Below are 22,045 nucleotides of genomic sequence, written 5' to 3'. Positions count from 1 at the left end.
CACCACTTTTGCCTATGAACTTTATTCTTCACACTCACATTGCTAAGCAGTTTTTTAAAGACTTGCTGAGTTTGTGATTCTTAATTGGTGAGTTCCCCCTAATTCAAGTTAGAAAGAAAAATTTCTGCATTCAACCCCTTGTGGGCAGAGGCCTTTTTCTCTGGAAATGAAATCTTTCCTTCTAAGCTATTCATTGATGCCCACTCCTCACATATTTCCTATTTTTCTCCTGTGAGATAATAGCCATCTCTACAGATTTTAATTTTGATATTGTAAGCAGAGGATTATGACTGCACAGAAGGATTAAGTGCTGGAGATGACAAAAAATAGCCTTAAACTGCTGAACAGACATTTTAAAAATGTAGGTCACAGACTATATGTAGGGTGTCAGTAAACAGAAGGCTTCAGACATGGCATTGCCTGAGTCTTTGTCATTTATACTCCTCAGTTGTCAGCTCACTGAGCTCCGCAACACTGCAAAATTCCAGTCATCTGGGAATTACCTTGTTTACTTTGGTCATAAAATGCAACTATAAAAGAAGGAGTGTAATGTAACATGATGTGTACCCAGTATTTTTAGAAGTACTTTGCATCTGGAAGCTCAAATGTAAGCCTTTTGTGTGGGATAAGTCATTGATCAGTTCGATGTCAGCACTGCTTACTGTGCTGTAAAACCTTTGTTCTCTTTCACTGCTATATCTGGTAGTGTCAGACATTCCACTGTATGACGGCAAAGCAACAAAAAGCCCAGCCTTTTCCCACTCACTCCTCAACTGCTGCAATTGTGTTCTTTAACAACTGAAAGATTACTCATTATTAGTCCGAGACCACAGCTTTTTAACTAAGAGAATAGGATTTAATGCCTGTTTTAGAGACACATGAAATAGTGGGTAAGGATAGCATGTTACAGGGTGAAGAATCACAAGCACTGAAATTATTTACCTGTAAGCGCCGCCATGCAAGCCAGAGTTACATTATGAACGTAGTTGTTTAAACTATCTTTCCAGCTTTTTTTCTTTTCCACAAGGTTGAAGAAATATTCTAAATTTACCTCAGTGTTTACACTGGCTCACAATTTTCCATGCCTAATTTTATGAGAACTTCCAATGCATATCACTGTTTTCTAATCAAAAGCCTCTCCTGAGTTGCTAATATACATGGATTTTTCTAAGCATTACGCTAACATTAAGAATACTGAAATTGTGGAAAGTGGCATGTCAATCACACCTAAAGCAGACTGCTGGTAGAAATGGCAGAAGGAAAGTTAGAATACAATTTCCTTCTTCCAAAACAACATGAATATCTGTGGTTGTCCAGCATCCTTTCTGAGCCTGGCATCCTCAAAAATCATTATGAACTACAGTAGCATTCTTTGTCCCAAAAAAGTGCAACTTCCAATACTGACCTTATCAACCAGTCCAGGATTTTGTTAATTCTCAAGGAAAGATATCAACTCTCACACAGCAAGCAGCATTCCCAAGATGACAGTGACCATGCTGAGGATGGACACATTAGCACGACTGCCACTACCCCATGCACAGTTTTGAAATTTATAAAAGGGTGTTTGGGATTGTTTGTCATCTAGCTGTCTGTCTTTTATAATGTGCAAGTGACGTATAGGAGCAAAGGGGCACCAATTTCTAATATCTCAACACTAAATATGCCTCAGTAGTTTAAGCTCCCATTTCCCCCCTCTGTCTTCTTCCCTGTAGCTTTCTTTTCCTTTCTCAAAGTTACCTCAAACTTTTCTTGCTTCTCAAACATATGCAGAAATCTCAATCCATATAAAGTTTACAAAATTATCATTTTGTCTTTTCAGGAAAATGGTAGCTAAGACTAAGCCACATTTTATTTAGTGGTTTATTTATATTACAAGCCTGTGTTACTACATGAAAGTTAAAAGCACTGATCTTCACAACATCCAGGACACATTTGTTTGGGTTTTTTTTTAGTTTACTACTGTACATTACAGAATTGCATTTCTCACATAGAAAACTTTCAGACAAAACTACCAATTTAAATCATTTCTCTTGTTGCTCAGTGAGGGCCAGGAAGAGAGCCTTGGACCTTCAAACATGACACCTAACCTCCTTATCCATGAAAAACTTCAGCTCCTATTAGCATTCCAGTCCTCAGCAGCCCTGCAGCTGGGAGCGCGCATCTTTCACAAGGTGGGACCTAGCTCAGCCATCCAGAGCATTCAGATGCCTGTTTTGATAATCTCAGTAAGGAAAAACAAGAAAAAAAAAAACTAGAGTAAAGGGAAAGCTTCATAAAAATGAGCACTTGAAACCTTTGAAGTGAAGTATGTTTTAAAACTTTTATTTTTGTTCTGCAAAATATAAATAGAAAATAAGAAAAACGCAATTAGAAAAATAATGTGTCACCATTTCAATGAGGTCTATGGGATACCTGGTATTATTTTTCTGCAAGTAATAGAATTTTGATACATATCTTTAATTCTTCTCGGCACTACTCAAATCAGAAACTTTCAGGATTGTTACAGCCTTACAAAATAACAAGTGTCTGCTTTCTATACCCTTATTTTATTATTTTTTTTAATATTTATTTTTTTATACTTTTTATATTTATTTATTATACCCTTATTTTATTATGGTTGGACTCGATCCAGTGGGTCTCTTCCAACCTGGTGATTCTATGATTATTTAAACATAAAATTACTTTGTAGAATCTTTGATCTTGGATCATGTTTTGTGGCATATACATGAACTATTTTACTCACTACTGAAATGCAGCCATCTCTGAGGAGAAATATTACACCTGTTTAATTGTATTCAAAGTACTATATAGCATTTAGAATAGATTACAGTATCCAACTGAAACTGCAGGAAACCTTTACTAAACAGATTAAGGCTAACTCTACTGGAATTTGGCCATTTCCTGTCTTCCAGGAAAAATGACCTTGAATTTTCTCAATATTCACTTATACTCCTTATGTGCTTTCATCCCTGTTTAAAAGTAAACTAGTTCTTCCAGAATGGCATTGAGAAATAGTATACACTAGAAATGGATTCACTTGCATTGTTTTCTGAAGAACCACATAATCTTCTTTCTCAGTGTTTCTGCCTACTGAAAGAAAGTTTCATATTTCAGGAAGAAAATGTTGTTAATGCCACTTTTGTTAGGAAATCCTAACTGGAAGATGCTACAGCCTGCAAATGCCATTATCATTGCCATGCTGGTTAAATAAGAAATTTTGGCTAGTATCTAAATGTGCTGCAGCCTATGGGATGCCAGACTACTGGAAGCAAGCACTAGTTTAAACTTCTGAAGAACCTGCTCTATTTCATCAGTATAGGTGATATGACACGTGTTTTAGCAGAGGGAGTCAGTATGACATGACAGCTTGAGAAGAGACTTGACAAAAGAAGGTGTGACACACATGGTGGGCTGGAAGCTAAGTCGATAGGATACCCCTTTGTATTTCATTTTTCGTTAGTCAGTTTATGGAGTCTTGACAACTATCTGCATCAAGATATAAAAGGAGGATAAATCCAAGTGTTTCTCAAATACAAAGCTGTTAATTTATGAAGAACATACAAAGACCTGTTTGTCAGAATAGAGCAAGAATCAAACAACAGTAGAGAGTTCCTTTGCATTCAGTTCCAAAGACAGCACTTAGCAAAATGTGCGTACTGCTAAATAAAAAGGAGATGAACTTCTCTCTTGACCCCAAGACACAGCTCCTTTCCACACACCGAAACTACTTTCTCTCCCTCTTGAAATCCTGCATCCATGTCCAAAACACCTAACTCTGAATCATGCTCAGGCATAACAGGGAAAGGTAATCAGGGAGCGTGTTAACAAGCAGTATTGTTAGCTATGGGCTAGTGTCCAACCCCATGCCTCAACTCTGTTTTATTTATTTACATAGACGTAGACCACTACTGATTTCCCAAAGCCAAAATTCACCTTTCGGAGGGAATTTTCTTTTACAAACCTTTTTTATTTTCTTATTTTCTGTCCTTTTCTCACTCAAAAAGATTCAAGGAGATTATAAAAAGGGACTGAACAAATTTACCTGCGGCTATGAAATGTGATAGTCCACAGGCAACCTCCAGATTAGGGGTCTGTAACCACTGACTGCCAAATGCTGTAAGCGTACATTAACCAGAGGAAGGCTCAGTTATACTGGCCATTTTTGCAGAGTCTAAATGGATCTCTGTTCTAAGTATCTTACGTCTCTGTTTTCTGAAATCTAGTTGCATTCAGAGTCAGCTGAAACCACTTATTAAATTACAACAGAATTCACCAATTTTCATGGCTCAGGTTCTACTCGAGGATTAATTATGATCAGTTCATGGTGAATTTCAGCTTATAGACATATTAGAACAACCAAGTTTCTTTTTAATTTTGTCCTCAATGAAAGCTAGCTCCCCTGCCACACCCATCCTCAACGGAAAAATATCTATTTTGAGGATAGAATCAAGACAAAATAACACATGGTTAAAAACCTTCAGCATGAGGATTAATCCAGGAGAAATTATGCATAAATCTTTATATCCAATCCCTACAGTTTTCAAAAGAACATTGAAACTGCAGTATTGTACAATGCTCAACCAATTCCAGACCCAGGACCTCCCAACATTGCACCCTGCCATCCTGTGGAGGTTGTAGCAAAAGGAGGCATCCCAGAATTCTCCAAAAGCATGCAGATTCCCAGCTTCTGTTGAAGGGAAAAGGACTCTGCACAATCTTTAGTCATTCTTTACCAAATAGATATGTCTTTATATTTTAGAAAAGATTTTTACGTAAGCATAAATAACCTTGATCGCACAGAGAAATAAAGAGGACAGAACAGAAAAGAGTGATTTCACTAAACTCTTTCCCCTAGTAGATCTATCATCATAACAGACATTTAGGGGAAAAGCTTAGGAGGTTTTACTGAGTATCTCATATAAATATTATTGAAAATTAAAAGAGCAATAAATCAACAGAAAAGTTTTTTTTGCTTCATTTCAGTTATTCCTTCTGTGCCCGTTGTTTTGCCCCAGTTGATTCAATTAACTGCCAACTTTCCTAAAGCACGCTGCCCAGACTTCTTCTAGTTTCAGGCAATTCTCTTCATGAGACACATTATTTTGTTCCCCTGTACACTTGGGAACTACTAACAGCAGAACACGAGAATAGGTGAGGAAAAAAAGCTCTCCAAGACCAACATTTTCCTTCACTTAAAAGAAGCTCCCTGGAGCCTGAAAAATGAACAAGCAGACAGTAAAGACCACTTCAGAAAGCATGTCACCTCAATAACATTGGTGTAGAAGCATGCTAATGGGGAACAGGCTTTAAAAATCACTTACTCAATACTTTTACCATCAGTGGAGATGTCCAGCTAAAGAATGTCACTGTGTATGCACAGACGAGCTGGTGAAAGGACAGTCTGTAGAAAGGGCACATAACTCTCAATCTGCTCTTACAAAGAACCTGGATATTACTACTCACAAGTTACACTGCAAAGCCAGAGGGGTTTGTTGAACAAAAACAGAGTTAGATGGAGAAGCTAATGTTTTCTCAGTGCTTCTAAATGCAGAGAACTGAAGTTGAACTGAAAGGACAAAGATGTTCTTGCGCAGTCTGCCTGAGCTCTATGAATTTTAATTGCTATTCAAATTGTGATAACTTTGCTTTAGACATGCAATAAATAATAATGCTCAGGAACATGACTAATGTACCAACATACTCTTTTTTTAAATCAATATGCTACCAAATCACCACTAGAATATATCAAATGAATAAGAACTCTATACACTATAGGAGAACAGCACTGTAACAAGGGAAAGTTTAAATCTTATGCATGAGCTTACTTTCTAAACCAAATCTGTCAAAGTATTATACAAACTTACTGAGATTTAAGATTCTGGACTTTGCTTCAAAGGAAGCTATTTAAAACATCTGAGCAATGAGTATGCAATCACTTTGATCTCTGTCTGCATAAAATGCAAGGTCTTATGCAAAGCTTTTATAGCATTTACCCATGAAAGCAATTTTGAATTTTAAGAAATATTTAGGAATAAGGTAACCTTTTTTTTTAACTTACATTAAATAAGCTGACATCAAGGTTAAGTGATTGCCGAACTTCAACATTCCTGCTTTGTCACAATCACTTTCCCTCCAGTCAGGAGGTAAGTAGACATTTATTTTGTGCATTTCTCTCTGTGTGTGTTCACATGTTACTGACTCTTCGGACATTTGCTTTGTTGATATTCCTAATACTGACATATAGTGACTGATATTCCTCCGCTGCAATAATATAACATTGGGCTGTATTCTCATTTACAGTAGACTTTGTCTAACCCAAATGACAATGTAACAGGATCTCAAAGTGAGAGTATCAGAGACTAGAAGATCCTCCAGCTTCTTCTTGTATAACAACAATAAATAAGGGTGTTCATATCATACCTGAATAGTATTTTTAATACCGCCGATAATTTATAATATAATAATGTAATAGTACAGAACAGGTATACAGTAACTCTGCTAACAACATTGAAATTGTTACAGATGCACATACTATTATGTAAGACCAAAATGTGGCACCTGTAGTCATTCTGTATAAATATTTTAGCTTCTACTGACTCTAGGAGAAGTAAGCTATGAAAAGAGGAAGTTATCATACTAGTACAAATTTAAGGGTGAGGAAGTTTAGAACCACTGCTGCTTTCTAGGATTTGTTCCAAAAACTGCTTCATAGCAGTTTATTATAAACCAGAAATGTGAAATTGCACATTTAGAGAAAAAAATACCAAAACACAGTTGAAGTGAAACACAGATCATAAGGTTTTGTTTCTTCTCCCTAATGAGATGAGAATGACTCTTCAGTTATTGTGTGGTTTCTGGTAACATCTTTGTATATGTGATTTCAGATGTGTTTCTCACAAAAAAAAATCCATCTGCTTGCCATTTTTCAATTTATCCAAATATTTATGGCAAAATACAGCTAAAGTTTTAGTTCCTTAACAGAAAGACCTTTTGGACTTTTCTACAATTCTGATAAGAGTACAAACTATAGTCAGTACTTCCACTGTTCAAGAAAGAAACCTTTTCAGAGACGCATTGTTACCACCGATGTCTTCTCTCGCAATACTACTCTGAACCAACTATATGACAAATGACTGCATGAAATGAGGAGTATTGGATATAAAGAATATTGACTACAACACCGAACAAGTAATGCCTCTCTCTAGAGAACCGATACAGCCTATGTAAACTAATCCTAGTTTAGCATTAAATTTGCAGGAGTATAATACACAGCTGTCACATACTTACAGCCCTAAAACTACAGTTTTGCAGCTTTCCTATGTAAGCTGCTCTGCTGTGAGCCCCTAGGCTAGGGCTGCATCAGCAGACTCTACAACCTGCCATTATCCCTGCACTGCAGTGCAAATGCGCTTTAAAGACCTTGTGCAGTTACAGGGGATCTAATTTCAGCACCATTGGGAACCTAGATACTAACTATATGGTAATTTTAAATTATATAGCCAGCCAAGTGTACTGGAGGATTATTTCGTGCTATGCTCTTTGAAGATGTATCTAGCAGCAGTGTCATGAATCACGTGTCAGTAGGTTTTCTCTTTAGCAGGTAAACTAGTTGGAAAAAAATAAAGTTCTAAACTACATTCATGAATGCTCTGTCACAAGAATCAAGCAGTATGTCATCTGTTAGGAATAATAATAACCAAATAAGCAGCATTCTTTGCAGGAGTCATCAATATACTGGATCAAGGATAATCAGCAGTAAATATTTATCGGGACTTCAGAAAAAGCCTTTTATTGTCTTTTGAATACACTTTGTCCAAGGTTAAAAGAGTCAAAAGGAGACAGAAAATGCTTAAGAGAAGAAAAACAAAAATATTAACTGCTGCAGCTCAATGTGGTAAACAAAAAAAAACCACTATCATGACTTTAAGGAAATGTGCTGGAACTGGGGGAATTGATGTACTTACTAAGTTTCTGAAAGAAGACAGGAACAAAAAAAGGTGATAAAACTGGTGAATTAATTATAATCTTTCTTGTGTTTAGACTGGAGAGGTTGCTGAGGTACATCAGGAGAACCCAATAAAAAAGACGAAAGAAAAATTATGCAACTCTGCCAAATGTTACCTATCCATAGTGGAATTAAACATTTTACTTACTTGGGAAATTGATAAATTGTCAATGAAGTGTAAGAGTTCAGCAAAAAGCCTGACTCTTGAAGTCATTCTGGATGGTTTCATACGCACAGCTGTTCAATGGACAGCTTTAAGCCTATATCCACAGAAACATGAACTCTATTGCAAGGACCAAAACACCTCCTCTACTCACTATGCCCTTCATCAGGCTGAGGTAATGCCTATGTGACCTCTCAGTCCCCAGACATATCAAGGGTGTCTCACCACAGGGTCTCTGTCTTTGGAGAAACATATGTAACTGCTACCATCACATATTATGGTTTTTTTCTACTAAAATACAGAAAATAGGCTGAGTAAAACAACTCCCATTGCAAAACTGAAGTGCAGAATAGCTTCTGAAGCTCTAGATCCACAGCAGAACACCCCCATACCACCACAAGCACATACGAGCCATCTTTGCACTCTGGTTTTCACAGTAAGGAAACGCATGTGCCTGGCTGGAGCCAGTGTATAGCAGCAGTTGCTTATTGCAGACAAGCAGGGGGCGAAGGCCCTAGAACAAACCCCAGAGGGTAAGCACAGACACTGCTACAAAAGCTGATTTGTGAAACCTAATGCTGCTATTGAATCCTTTGGAGCCAATAGTAACAACAGAAAGTACAGTCACTGCTAGCTCTGAAAAGGTATCAGCAGCGCTATGAGATTTGACAGAACAGAGCTGTTCATGGGCTCAATTACCATATTTGCAGTATCCAAATGCCTTGATGAAGGTTTTTTTTCTGTTAAGTAGCTGAGAGCAATTCTGTCTCTTGGAAGTAGATGAAGATTATAATTTTCAAAATAATTATTTTCAATGTAAAATTGCAAATTTGGATTGAAGAGTCTTTCTAAAATTTGCAATCTAATCATGACTTCTAGTAAGAATGTATTTCATACAAGACAAAATTAAACTGTGCAACTCTATGCCAGTGGATGTTGTGCCTCCTAAAAGTGCAGATGATTTTAAAAGTTACTTGAGAAATTCATAAAAGAAAACAGCATGAAAGACTGTTGAACACAAAGTTTCAGCCTCTGGCCCAGTAAGTACTGCACTTTGCTGGAAGGTTACAGCAAGGAAAGTATTACTATATGTTTTTTCGCTTCTTAGGCTCCTCTTTTAATCATCCATTGCTGGCCCTTACTAGAGATAGAAGACAAATGGATCAAGGAGACAGATACAGTGCAGTATTTTTTTCTTTTCTTCTTTGGAAAATTATTTTTTCTTATTCAGACATCAGCATTATCAACTATCTGTTCATATCAGTTCAGCTGGGGTTGTTAGCCTTGAGAAGAGGAGGCTGAGGGGAGACCTCATTGCTCTCTATAACTACCTGAAAGGAGGTTGTAGAGAGGAGGGTGCTGACCTCTTCTCCCAAGTGACAGGGGACAGGACAAGAGGGAATGGCCTCAAGCTCTGTCAGGGGAGGTTTGGGCTTGACATCAGGAAAAAATTTTTCATGGAAAGGGTCATTGGGCACTGGCAGAGGCTGCCCAGGGAGATGGTTGAGTCACCATTCCTGGAGGTGTTTAAGGGACAGGTGGATGAGGTGCTGAGGGACATGGTTTAGTGACTGATAGGAATGGTTGGACTCGATGATCCTGTGGGTCTTTTCCAACCTAGAGATTCTGTGATTCTGTGATATTTGAAAGCAATCCAAGTTCTCTGAAGAAAACAGCCCTTGTGTGTTATTTTGTCCCAGGAGTTTTGATATCAACTAGACAAAGTATGTGAAATAAGTCAAAATACATGCAAAATGGTGTGTGCTTTCAACATGCTACAGGTAAATAATAAAACTACAACATGTTTAGTATTCAATTGTTTATCATTTTCATATTTACGTCTTTTACTGAAAAGTCTGTGTATACAGAGAAACTAGTAAAAAGCTTATTTTTCTGTGCAGATTATGTTTATAAGTTAGCTCGTATTCTTTAACTGTTTTCAAATGCATCTCTTCAGTGAATCAGGTTTTTTTAGTATTTGAAACATTTCACAGCCCACCTTTCTGTGTAACTCCCAGAAAACATTTAATGTTTGGATACACAGAATTTGTTCCTGTATTCTATAGCTGAAAGACTTCTTATAAGACTATAAAATAGCTCTCAATATTTTTTTCTATTTCTTTTTAAAAAATTAATTTTCCATGTGTCTTCATTAAACTGCAGAGATTTATTGAAATAGTTCTGAATGAATGCTGGAAGGCAAAATCTTAGTCTGAATTCAGTGTACAAGTTCGAGAATTTGGACAACTGTTTGCAGGGGCTTAGCAATTTTAACAAATGCGTTCATCATCACATACTCCTGTAAAAATGCACTCCTTCAGCTTCACTAGAGGTTTCATAGAATCATAGAATCACCAGGTTGGAGAAGACCCACTGGATCATCGAGTCCAACCATTCTCATCAATCACTAAACCATGTCCCTCAGCACCTCATCCACCCGTCCCTTAAACCCCTCCAGGGAAGGGGACTCAACCCCCGCCCTGGGCAGCCTCTGCCAGTGCCCAGTGACCTTTTCCATGAAAAATTTTTTCTTAATGTCCAGCCTAAACCTCCCCTGGTGGAGCTCTGCGAGCAAGGGTCCCACTCACTTTCATAAAAGCTTTTCATAAAAGTTTCCTTCATAAAAGCTGCCAAAATTCCTTAAGAAAAATATTGTCATTTGAAAGGAAATTCAGAAACCAAGTCCATAACTGCCTCTGGAAAAAATATAGTAGACTGTCTTTCTGCAAACTTTTAAGCAAGTTCTCCCTAAAATAATTGCTCTTAGAAATTCTTGCTCAGCATTTCTTCTTTTCAAAATAATTCTAAGTAAGTAAAACTACCCTAACAGTACAATGATTTCTACACTCTTTTTTTCTGGGTTTCACACACTCTTGCTAAATTTATTAAAAAGATAAATTGTTACTGAACCTGAAGATTATTCCACAAGACTGGAGAACAGTAGTTATAACAGCAGATTAGAGCCAAAATAAGCCTCAAAATGCTACATAAGCAACCTACAATTTGTCTTTTGTTCCCATCCAAATGGCAATGAAGACAATGAAGACCTACTGAGTCTACAAGCCCTGGATGTAATGAAATAACTCGGTATTAAAACTTGTAAATTAACAAGAACACTGATAAATGTGAATATTTGCTGTTTCAATGTCCTTTTCTGAGCAACAAAAACCTTAATAAAAAGTTGTGCAAATAGTAAAGCCACTGATGTTTGTAATTTATCGGCAAATCAAGGAAGGCTTAGAAAGCTTTCTGGCATTTTCATGGGCAGGCTGAGAGTTCTCCCCTTCCCCATCCACCTGGACTAGTGTCATCTTTAGAAATAGATCCAAGCATATTTCTGCCAAAGCAGTGGTGGGGAGTGGAGGGTTATTTGGGTTTGGGTTAGTGGTTGGACTTTTGCATTTCAGACAGGAACACAGACTACTCAGCAGGAACTGAACTAATTAAGTGCTAATTGGCTCTCTAACACCTAGAAAGAGGTAATTCACCCATGGCATCTCCCACTGAAAATTGTGATGATTATTAGCATACAAAGGATTGCTTATTTAGTGGTCAACATGAGATAATCAAAAGTATTTGTTAGCAGGCACAGAAAGACAGAGGGCAAATAAGGATATGAGTGTTTTTAATGGATGATTAAATCTGGGTAGCTTGATCTCCTTTCATGCTGTGGATGTTGTGTGCTGCAGTCACGCCTCTCACTGCCAGCCTGCACCAGGATGATAATCAGTCACTATGAAAACTCATTAGCTCCACAGCAATGAGTCCTCCACTGCTGAAGCTTGGTGCTGTTCTTAGTACCATGGCAATGATCTCTAACTGGATGTCCCAAACTCTCCCATCTCTGGTAGGACTAAATACCACCAGAATAACCACTTCAGACACTCTAGTAAGTAGCTGTGATGTATTGTAAGCCATCTTAATGCTGAAGTAGTATTTAACTGCCAGCAAAAGCTTTACTTTGTTGCCTCTTTGTAAACCTCTTTTTAAACTACTAATCTTCCTACCATCACTTAATGCATGCGTCTCTTTGGACATCATAAAACTGCACATTGGTGAGCATGTTGTGGTCTTACTATGAAAGGAAAGATTTTAAAATAGCATCCTTAAATATTTAAGAACATATGCCTTCATCTTGAGTGTGAAATGCTAAAAATAGTACAACAATGTCATTGCATTTGTTTAGACATTTTTTCCTGTTTGCTGCTCCAGAAAAATGTATTGCATTATTAAGAAAAGAAACTACCTGGCAGTAGGCTTCTTTTTGTCTGAATAATGTTATATACTAGCTATTCACTACAATATGCAAGGGGTACAATTATTTCCTATTTTTGTTTATTAGAGTACAGTTAAGCAAATAAATAGTTGTTCGAAATAAAATAAAATTGGCAATAGAAGGCTGGGTAACAGAATTTTAGAAAGGCTTATATGGGAATAATACAAATGACACAAATATCATTTTGTATAGTTGATGCTCATATACAGCAGTCTCTGTCAATGAAGACCCACAGAAAAAGATGTGATTAACTACTCATGAAAAGCCTAAAAATTAAAGTAATACTTTAACTGCATAACAGAGAAGACTATACTAGTATTCATAAATTAAACTAGAACACCATTTCTCTAAACATTTAGTAAAATATTCTTCTCTCTATCTTTTTATGGAACAGCAATAAGATGTTTACATAATTGAATGTTATGTAAAATGTAAATTTAACTATTTGTATAGTAGTTCTCTATGCTCAGAAATTAGTTCTTTAGTTGTAACTAAAAATGTTGCATTAACAAACATTTATTTAGTTGAATATATGCACACAGGAAAAACATTGCTGCAGAGAATCACTGCATTTAGACTTTAAGTATTACTACTTTAAAATTAATTAAATTACATAAGAAAATTCTTTGTGGTTTAGAGCATCAAGAAGCTGATAAAACAAGGAAAAGCTCTATTTTATTTTCTTTAAATGTAACTTGTGTTCATTGAATGACAATATATATTTCTAATTCTTGTGCCAGTATTATAACACGAGTAATAAGCTTCCTTATCACATCTATATCCATATTTAAAGTTGCAAACGAGTAACTAAGATTCTTACAGTAGTTATTATAACACACACGTATGTATATCTATTTATACACACACACACACGTTTATATATATTTACATGTTCAGATTCCAAGTAGTTTGAACTGCTATGCTTCCCCTGGCTACAATAGAGCTCTGCCAATATAAATGTCTCCTAAGTATTATTTCAGTAATGCTCTTTACACTCATCAAGCTGAAGTTACGTACACTTTTTGTGTTTCAAGAGGCGTAGCAGGAGTGCTTGTGGAGCTGGGGACACAATCATAAAAACCTGATTATCAGGTGTTGGCAACATCTGACTAATAAAAAAACTTTAAGAATGTCAGTCATGTGGGGCTCTTTTTACATGAAGCCCAGCTTGCCAAAGCTGCCACCTTTTTCTAAACTTTAGTTGTTGGCTAAGAGACTTTCTGGCTCAAGTGCGCAGTAACCCTGAGGCCATCACTGCCTGCTTTTCAATTGCCATCAACAGTTATCTGCTGGCAGCTTGTCCAGCTAACAGTGCAACACAGGCACTTCTCCAGAGGTTCTCTCCTAGCACGCACACAGCTCATAAATTCTGTATGTCATACCAGGAAAAAAAGCAAAAATTCCCAATTCCCTCCCTTCAGCTAGAAGAATTGTACAAGGAGGTGGGGTCAGGAAAAGGCCTCCGCTTTTCAACTCTGTTCCACTCCCAGGACTGAAATTGCAAGACAAACTGAAAAATACTCTTTATATTTAAGCAACCATATTAATTAGATGTACTATCATTTACCCTGTCACTAAAAACAATAGATGTAACTGTAACAGTTTTATCAGAAAATATATAGAAGCACAAGTGAAAAAATAAATCTTTTGAAAATAAGAGAAGCAAGCCTTTATCACAGCATCCTGCCAAGGCAAGGATTAATACTGGCTTTTGTAGAGACTCTGCTGTTTTCCCCTGGTTTTCAAGAGCTAGCATACTGTTCTCCACTCGTTATTTCTTTCCTTGTTTGTTTGCTAAGCCCTGTCAGCAGTCAGCCTGCATTTGAAAAGCAGATTCAGTAGCTTCTGTAAGGTTTTGATACTTTTTATGATATCTCTTTCCCTGCATGGCACAGCAGTTCCTGCTTAAGGTAGGGATTAAATGTCAAACTAAAAAAATAACAGAGAAAAAAAAGGGCAAAGTGCACGTACATTCACACAATTCTTTTTCTCTGTGATCACATATGTTACCCATCCTAATTAATGAAGGAACCCTAATAGCCTACAGAATACATACAGGGAACCACAGATTGCTGTGAAGAACTGTAGCCTAAACTGTAGGAGTGCTATGTGAGTGCTTATTTCTGCATGGGCAGCTGATAGCTGTGCACTCATACTGGGCCTGACAGTCTCCCACCGTGAGAAGTATTTCCCCAAATAACTGTTGTTTTTTCAATCAAGTCATATGTTCGACACAGAAAATACCTGCTAAGTTAATCCATAAAGTTGGTTTTCTTTTCCTAGATAAAGCCAAGAGACACAATTATGACACCACTAGAATCTATAAGCACCTTTGATAACATAGACTGGATTATAACGGCTTTACTCTAGACTGTGCCTGATCCTGGTATCTCATAAATTCTCCACTGTAGGAAACTTCCTTGAAAACCAGTTTCTACCAAACTAATGTAGCACATATAAGGCTCAAACATCACAACTTTTCATAAACTTGTCTTAAGTATTTCTGTCCTAAAGGAATTCTAATCACAGACTCCAGGTTCCTGAAACTCAAGAAAAATTCCATTTCCTTGCTGTTGCATGACAACACTGTCCAGGCATGAGTTCTACAGAGAATCATGGAAAACGCTGGAGTGGATGGAGCTTACACTCTGCAAGGGTTACCAGCCTTGATAGACATCACTTGTTCAAGCTCACAATTTTAGTAGCTGCTAAAAACAATTAAAAGAGTCTTTGCAGATGTAATTTATTTTAGTTTTTATTGTTCTCCATGTCTTACACTAGATTCCCTTTGCCCTAAAAATTAAGGTGACGAGAACATCACAGAAGCAGTATAATTTAGCACCATATATGCCTTTCTAGCAAACTCTAAGGCCGGTTCAGCTATCCTCTTTCTACAGTCATCTACATTATGACACTTCAGGTTTCCTTGCAAACAGGGGAGCAATACAATCTGGATTTTTCAATTACTTTTGCAGTAGAAGAGGTCACTGCTGTCTTCAATGACTTCTTCAGAAGAGCCACTGTTATGAAAAGCCTGTGCTCTTTTCTAACCTCATTCTACAGAGATATTGCACCTCTTCTGAGGTGAGGAACTCTGCAACTTAGCTCTGCACAAAGCCGTCAGTAAAACATCAATAACAAACCTTGCCAGCTTAAATAATCACCTCTTCGTGCTTACACTGAGTACAGATTTGTAATATAACTAATAATTTATTCCAACTACATCTAGACTAAAATTACTTTAATGACATCTACTAGCATCAGTATCATGGAATTCAATAGTCAATATTATATTATTAGAAAAGAATAATGCATACTATTAACTATAAATTACAGATTAAAAGGAAAGTAAAATAAATACTTTTTGTGTTCATTAGTTTTTATTCTATCACCTGAATCTTTTTAATCATCTAATTACATTACTTTTTCTCATTCTTGTGTTGCATATTTCTATACATGCCGATAAACCAACAGATTACTTTTCTCACAAGGTATTACACAAACTTTAAATGCAGTGCAGTGTTAGCCTGCTCTGCAAGCAAACATGATTTTTTACTTTTCTTTCTTGGTGGTGGTTGCTGTTAAAAAGAACAGGTTAGGAATTTCCAGAATTATTCTGTCCCAGTGAATGCCATGCAAGGTCTTATTTGCATTGTGCTACGCTTGCCATAACCCCCATTCACCTAAGCTAACCAGATACTTTTCAGTACTACCCTGCAGCAAGCCTCTCTTCCCTTTGGTGTTTGTGCAGTAGAAGTCAATGGAGAACAGTTTTCCCTGTGCTGCATCTTTAAGAGCAAACCTGCTAACCCATATCCCAAACCACTTCTGAGCCAATTCCCAATGCACGAGTCACACACATCGTGCTCATTCTTTCTGGTTTTATATTTGTTCTTTTCTATCTTTGCTGTTTCCATCAGTCTAAAGTAAAAGTCATTCAGGCTGAAAGGACGTTTTTGTTCCCTGCTGATGAAAAACTGTAACATCCTTTTGCAAATAATTAAATCAACTATCTCATGCTGAATCACAAGCAGGAAACAGTTCCCATCCACCCTGGAAACAATACGTGCTGGATGCTTCTAGAGAACCACTACAGTGGTATAGGATATGACAAAACTGTGCAAAACCACCTATCTAATGAGTTAAGAGAGTAATAAGTGTGGACTAGGAGAAACTTTATTGCACACATATACTGCAAAAATAAACAAAAAGATTCTGAGGTTGTGTTTTTTCTAACAAGAAAAAAATCAGTTGAGCTCCCTTTATTTTTGTTTTTCTGTTGTTACAGACTCAGATTAGCCCCAAGGAAGGGTGGCAAGTATATAGTTCAGCCCAGGATCCTGATGGCCGTTGCATATGCACTGTTGTTGCACCTGAACAAAACCTATGTTCCAGAGATGCCAAAAGCAGGCAACTCCGACAGCTGCTGGAGAAGGTAAGTCTTCCCAATAAAGTCCTCCTTTTGAACACTAAACTTCCCATGGAAATCCACTCTTTTCCCTCTAAGCTTAGTACATGATGGAGTACTGAAGAGTTACCTAATACAAATATTACTTGAGGGTATGTCCACTACCTATGTTCTCACCACTAATCATTATTTGTCTGTCTTCCTTATATCGCTCCTTTCCCAACCCAAGACACTTACTTAGCAAACTGAAGTTGCATCTTCTCTCTTGTTCTGTCCTCCCAAAACTCCTCCTTACACACAGACAGGACTGATTTTTCTGGGGAATAAAAATTACAAATCCCACCTCACGGTAGCTAGCTGCTGTGGGATTTAAACTACAGCTTCTGCTTCAATCATACGAGACTCTCAAAGGTCATTTCTTGTCTCTTATCAACAAATAACAAGATCTAGACATGACAGCAGCTGCAAAGCAGACTGTACAGAAGAAAACCAATTCTAATTTTCTTTCATTTGTTCTGTCCTCAAATAATACTACTTATTTATTCTCTGGTGGCACAAATTTTGCCCAAACAACCCAATTCATACTTCCAGCATTATTCACTATTGCATGTACAGTAAAATCCACAAAGTGTTATTTTGCATTAACAACTGAAGAAAATGCTGCAACCATGAATACACAAACTATCATACTGGATTGCCTGTATAAGTAACCAAAGTTATAATTACTGTATCACAGCTAGTGGTACAGAACCTGAGGCCTGACAGTCTTTGAACAGTGGCACAAAGCAACAGAAAATTTAGACTGAAAAATACCTACAAAAATATATGTGCTAAAACATGCAATTTTCAGTATTTTACTAGCTATAGAAAAGTCACTCCACTGTTTATATTTGCCAGACAGCTGCAGTTTTCCCCTCCCTAAACCTCCACAAACTTCAGAAGGGACTTAGTTTCAGGTTCTGACAGAGCCTGTAGCATGAGATGCAGGGAGAGGACACTGATGAACCACACACAGAGCAGGAGCTACCTTCCTCCCACCACGCTATCTGTTTCCTTCACAGAGGAAGAATTCAATCCCCAGAGCCTTTGCATATTTCCCAAACACTGAAATATTAATGTAAAGAAAAAAAAATCTTACTTTCTCTTGGGATAGAAGCCGGAAGGGTGTTAAGATCTTAACATAGTTTTTGAGCTCAAATAGAAAAGAAACTAAATCATCACTCTCTAAAAATTATATTCTTGTGATTAGAACTGTGGTGATTATGGGTATGTAATGTCATATTATTCCTTCACTAAGACCATCCACAGTCATTTAATCAGAGCCCCTATGTGAATGCATGTTCTGCCAAATGGAAACACTCAAAAGTTCATCCAAGACCTGAAGGACTTTATTTGTCTGTTTTCAACAATTAGAAAGCAAAGGAAAAAAAGAAAAATTACAATTTTTCACTCAATATACTTTCTAAGAATTGCTAACGGTAACTGTGCAATAAATAATTTGTATTGTTTTCTAGTATATTTCCTGAATCCATACATTCTGTAGGTATTAGTTTCAAACATGAATACCAGTTCAAACATTGCATACTCTTGCAAACAACAGGAATACTGCTGCGTTTGTCTTTTATTGGGAAGGTAGATTCCTTTTTTGTTTTCTTGCTTGAGCCAAAACTTCAATATGATGCCAAAAACATTTACAATGTTCTACTTTTTTTTAAGTTTGGGGAAAACAAAACACTTATTGGCATAGAATAACTACACTGGCAAAATGTGTCATTTTTATGACTGGCAAAAGCATTCCTTTTATAACAGACGCTGTTAAAAACATACATATTTTACTGTAGATGACAGTAATTCTTGCTTCATTGTGGTAACAGCAGTCACTATAGTTACAAAGTCACTTGCTCTACAAAGTTATGTGAACATTCACTACTTCTCATCTGTAAAAATATGTGGGTTTCTACCAATGAGATAACTGGATAAAATTTCTAATAATATATCTATTTGCAAAATCATGAGCAAATGTCTATTCAGTGATGGGCACACCCTAGCTTATCTCTAGTACGTCTCATGAATTCCTTATAGTGAATTATTATATAAATGCAATAAAAATCATGCTTTTCATACTAATCAAGATCTCCAAATCTCAGTCCTGCCTCTCCTGAAGTGCTCAGGAGGAATGTGTGCTACATAGAATGCTCTGAAGAACAGTCAGCATCTACTACAAGTGACAAAGTAGACTCCAGTGCCTAACAGCCTTTTTTGAGCCCATTGATAATGTGGCTGAAAGGATCAATCTCTCTACTTCAAAGCAGCTAGTCAAAATTGTTTATGGCTTCAAGGTCATGCTACTGATAATAATCTGTTAACCCCGTTCCCCAATTTTTGTACTGTCATGCAGTTATGGAATTTAAAACTATACTGTGGTTTCAATGACTCACAACGAAAGCATTGACATAAGCACATTTTATTTCCTGACATTTAACTACACTAGAAAAAAAGTAAAGCAACAAAAAGTACATTTAGAGAGTGTTCTTCTTTAACAGGTTCAGAATATGTCCCAATCTATTGAAGTTTTAAATCTACGGACTCAGAGGGATTTCCAGTATGTTTTAAAAATGGAAACACAAATGAAAGGGCTGAAGGCCAAGTTTCGGCAAATTGAAGATGATCGGAAGACATTAATGACAAAGCATTTTCAAGTAGGTTTTATTTTAACACTAACTTTGTAAGCCTGCTCGTAGCAATGTACTAAGCAGCAATGCATGGACTGCTAAGATCTCAGCTTGAAAGGCTCAGACAGGAGCAACGTTAAAAAGAAAAGCATAATAAATCTTCCTTTATAATGATAATCTTTTGCTCTGTTCAATTTAATTGTAATAGGGAGTAACCATTAATTATTAAGTCATTAGAGAAACGTCACTATAAACAGATTCTTGTTTTTTCTGTATCAATGTGCATGTCATGCTGAGAAATTTATATTGATTCAAGCTCCAGTGATAAATGGGGAGATCCAATGGAATTAATAGCAAACAACTAGAGACTGCTGCACTTTCACTGTTCCCTGACATTTACTGCAGCTGAAGGGAAGAAAGCCTATAATAAATCAGGTTATTGTGATTTTTATCCGGTACAATTAAGATCTAATTTCATGTCTGAAGGTTTGCATTTTGAATTTGGTATAGGGAGGGAGGGTAATCATTCCCAGTCACATTTATTTCATTAAAAAAAAGACTTCTAAGGAATTTTAATGACAACAAAAACCACAAGCCAGTCTTTGTGAGAAAGGAGGGTAGCAGGCATTACAAAACAGGATTGTGCCTTCTGAGAAAGCTTTCTGAAGCACTCTTAAGGAAAAAATGCTACAAGAGTATATTGAAGTCCTTTAAATATCAAGTCTGATAAACCGATATTTCAAGACTGCAAGACAGCAAGATAGGATTTAGAAAACATATTCTGAGGATTGTATTATGTTAATCAAATATATATTTATAAGTGCTTATGAACGTTCACATAAAATGGGTTTAATATTTTAATTGGTGCTAAAGTTAGATACTTGTACAATTACATAGTGAAGGCATCTAATATATTTTTCAAAGACACTGAATATCCAGTTGGTCTTAATATCAGGAATTAAGTACACTAGTGATCTGACTACCAAACTTTATTTTTTATGTCACCATTCTTAGTTTAGATTAGAATTTGAGTACATACTTTCAGTTGTTTTCAGGTAGTAAGAAATGTCTCCACCTTTTTTCCCTCCATTGCTCATTGCTAAAGTAACACTACATTTGTACAATGTCATTAACATATTCTGTATTCTCATTATAGTTTTCTTGGGAACAAAATATCAAAATTTGAATGTCTGATTTTTGATGCCATAGGTAGCAGATTTCTCCAGTATTCTAACCTTTTAAGTATTTGATATTTGTTTTGGCCAGTTATTTAACTTCAGTTTGACAGTTTGCTGGGAGTATAAAACAGATTTCCAGCCAATCAAATTATAGAGTAATTTAAAAGGTCAACATAACACAATAAGCTGCTGGCTTTCTGAAATCTGATCTAGTAAATTCCAGTGCTTTATCTTTCCCAGGGCAAAAAAAAAAAACCAAAAAAAAACCCCAAATGATTCTGGGTATAGCATAACCCCTCACATCATAAGGCACAAAGTGCCAGAATATGTCTACCACCTATGCATGTTGCAATACAAATTAGTTCTTGTACCACTCATCATAGCAACAAGCTACAAGTGTCAGCAGAAACCAATAAAATTATTTTATTTATCATGAAAATATCAAAACCATCCTTATATCATTTACTGAAGTGAGATATTCTAATGCTTTGGTTCCACATTGATAAGAACCAAAGAATATAAATTTGATCCAGATCACACTTGAGCATACTGTGATACTTTGTTTTATGTCAGGCAGGAGATGCCTAATCACCACAAAAAGTTAAAGCAGTTTTCTCAAAGGATACCTGATCAGTCATAAACCCTATAAGGAAAAAGACACCTTCTCTGATTCTCTTAAACAAATTTTATCATCCTGAGTTTTTCAAGCTTTGGATTTTTTTCAGTCATGGTTTACCCATGACTTTCGGTAGTTCCCTTCCTCGCATAACCAAAGCTTAAATTCATCATTTCAAAATGAAGTAACAAAAACCTTGTCTTCTGAAGCTTTGCTTTCTGCATCACAAAGTCTATTGTCCTTGTCATCAAGGAAGAAACAATTGCACATTTTAACAGGCCTAAAGTATTCTGAAGTTCAGTTTTAAATAAAAACAGTAAAATAAAAATAGCTTTAACTGTAGGCAAAGATTGTCTGCTTCTTTCTGCCCATTTCAGTAATTCTGCTACTCTAATATAATTGGAAGACTCCTTGAGAATGGAAGCAATAGAAATCCTAATACTCTCAAATTCATTTATAATGGCATGTCTTTTTATAATTTAAAATAAAATTTTCTAGCTATTAAGATGACCTTTGTGCAAAATATACTTCCTAACAACATATATAAGTCTTTATTTTGGGTAAATAATAAGTCCAGTATGAAAGCAATTGTTAAAATGATTAACTAGGTGATGAAGACACACTGCAGAACTCTCAGGCTTTCTAAGAATTCAGAGGCAGATCTTCAAGCAGCTTAAATCCTGACCCTGTCTATCAGCTTCTTTCACATATCTTTAGCAAAAACATT

At 36.4% G+C, this 22,045-nt stretch overlaps 1 protein-coding gene across 2 annotated transcripts in view; it reads left to right on the top strand.

The window, feature by feature from the left end:
* Positions 1-22,045, top strand: part of OLFM3 (olfactomedin 3) — a 68,252-nt gene that overhangs the window by 33,533 nt on the left and 12,674 nt on the right. Inside the window, exons 1-3 of one of the 2 annotated variants that reach the window (XM_069862224.1) lie at positions 11,914-12,057; positions 16,733-16,879; positions 19,396-19,551. In XM_069862224.1, coding sequence (XP_069718325.1) covers positions 11,929-12,057; positions 16,733-16,879; positions 19,396-19,551 — 432 coding nt within the window. In that variant the 5' untranslated portion in view covers positions 11,914-11,928. Of the gene's footprint in view, positions 1-11,913; positions 12,058-16,732; positions 16,880-19,395; positions 19,552-22,045 lie in introns of those variants that run through there. The other variant, XM_069862225.1, reaches the window with a different exon arrangement.

Source organism: Phaenicophaeus curvirostris, chromosome 8 (genome assembly GCF_032191515.1).
Source record: "Phaenicophaeus curvirostris isolate KB17595 chromosome 8, BPBGC_Pcur_1.0, whole genome shotgun sequence".
Lineage (NCBI taxonomy): Eukaryota > Metazoa > Chordata > Aves > Cuculiformes > Cuculidae > Phaenicophaeus > Phaenicophaeus curvirostris.
The sequence above is the reverse complement of the archived record's forward strand: the minus strand, read 5'-3'. Positions and strand labels throughout refer to the sequence as shown.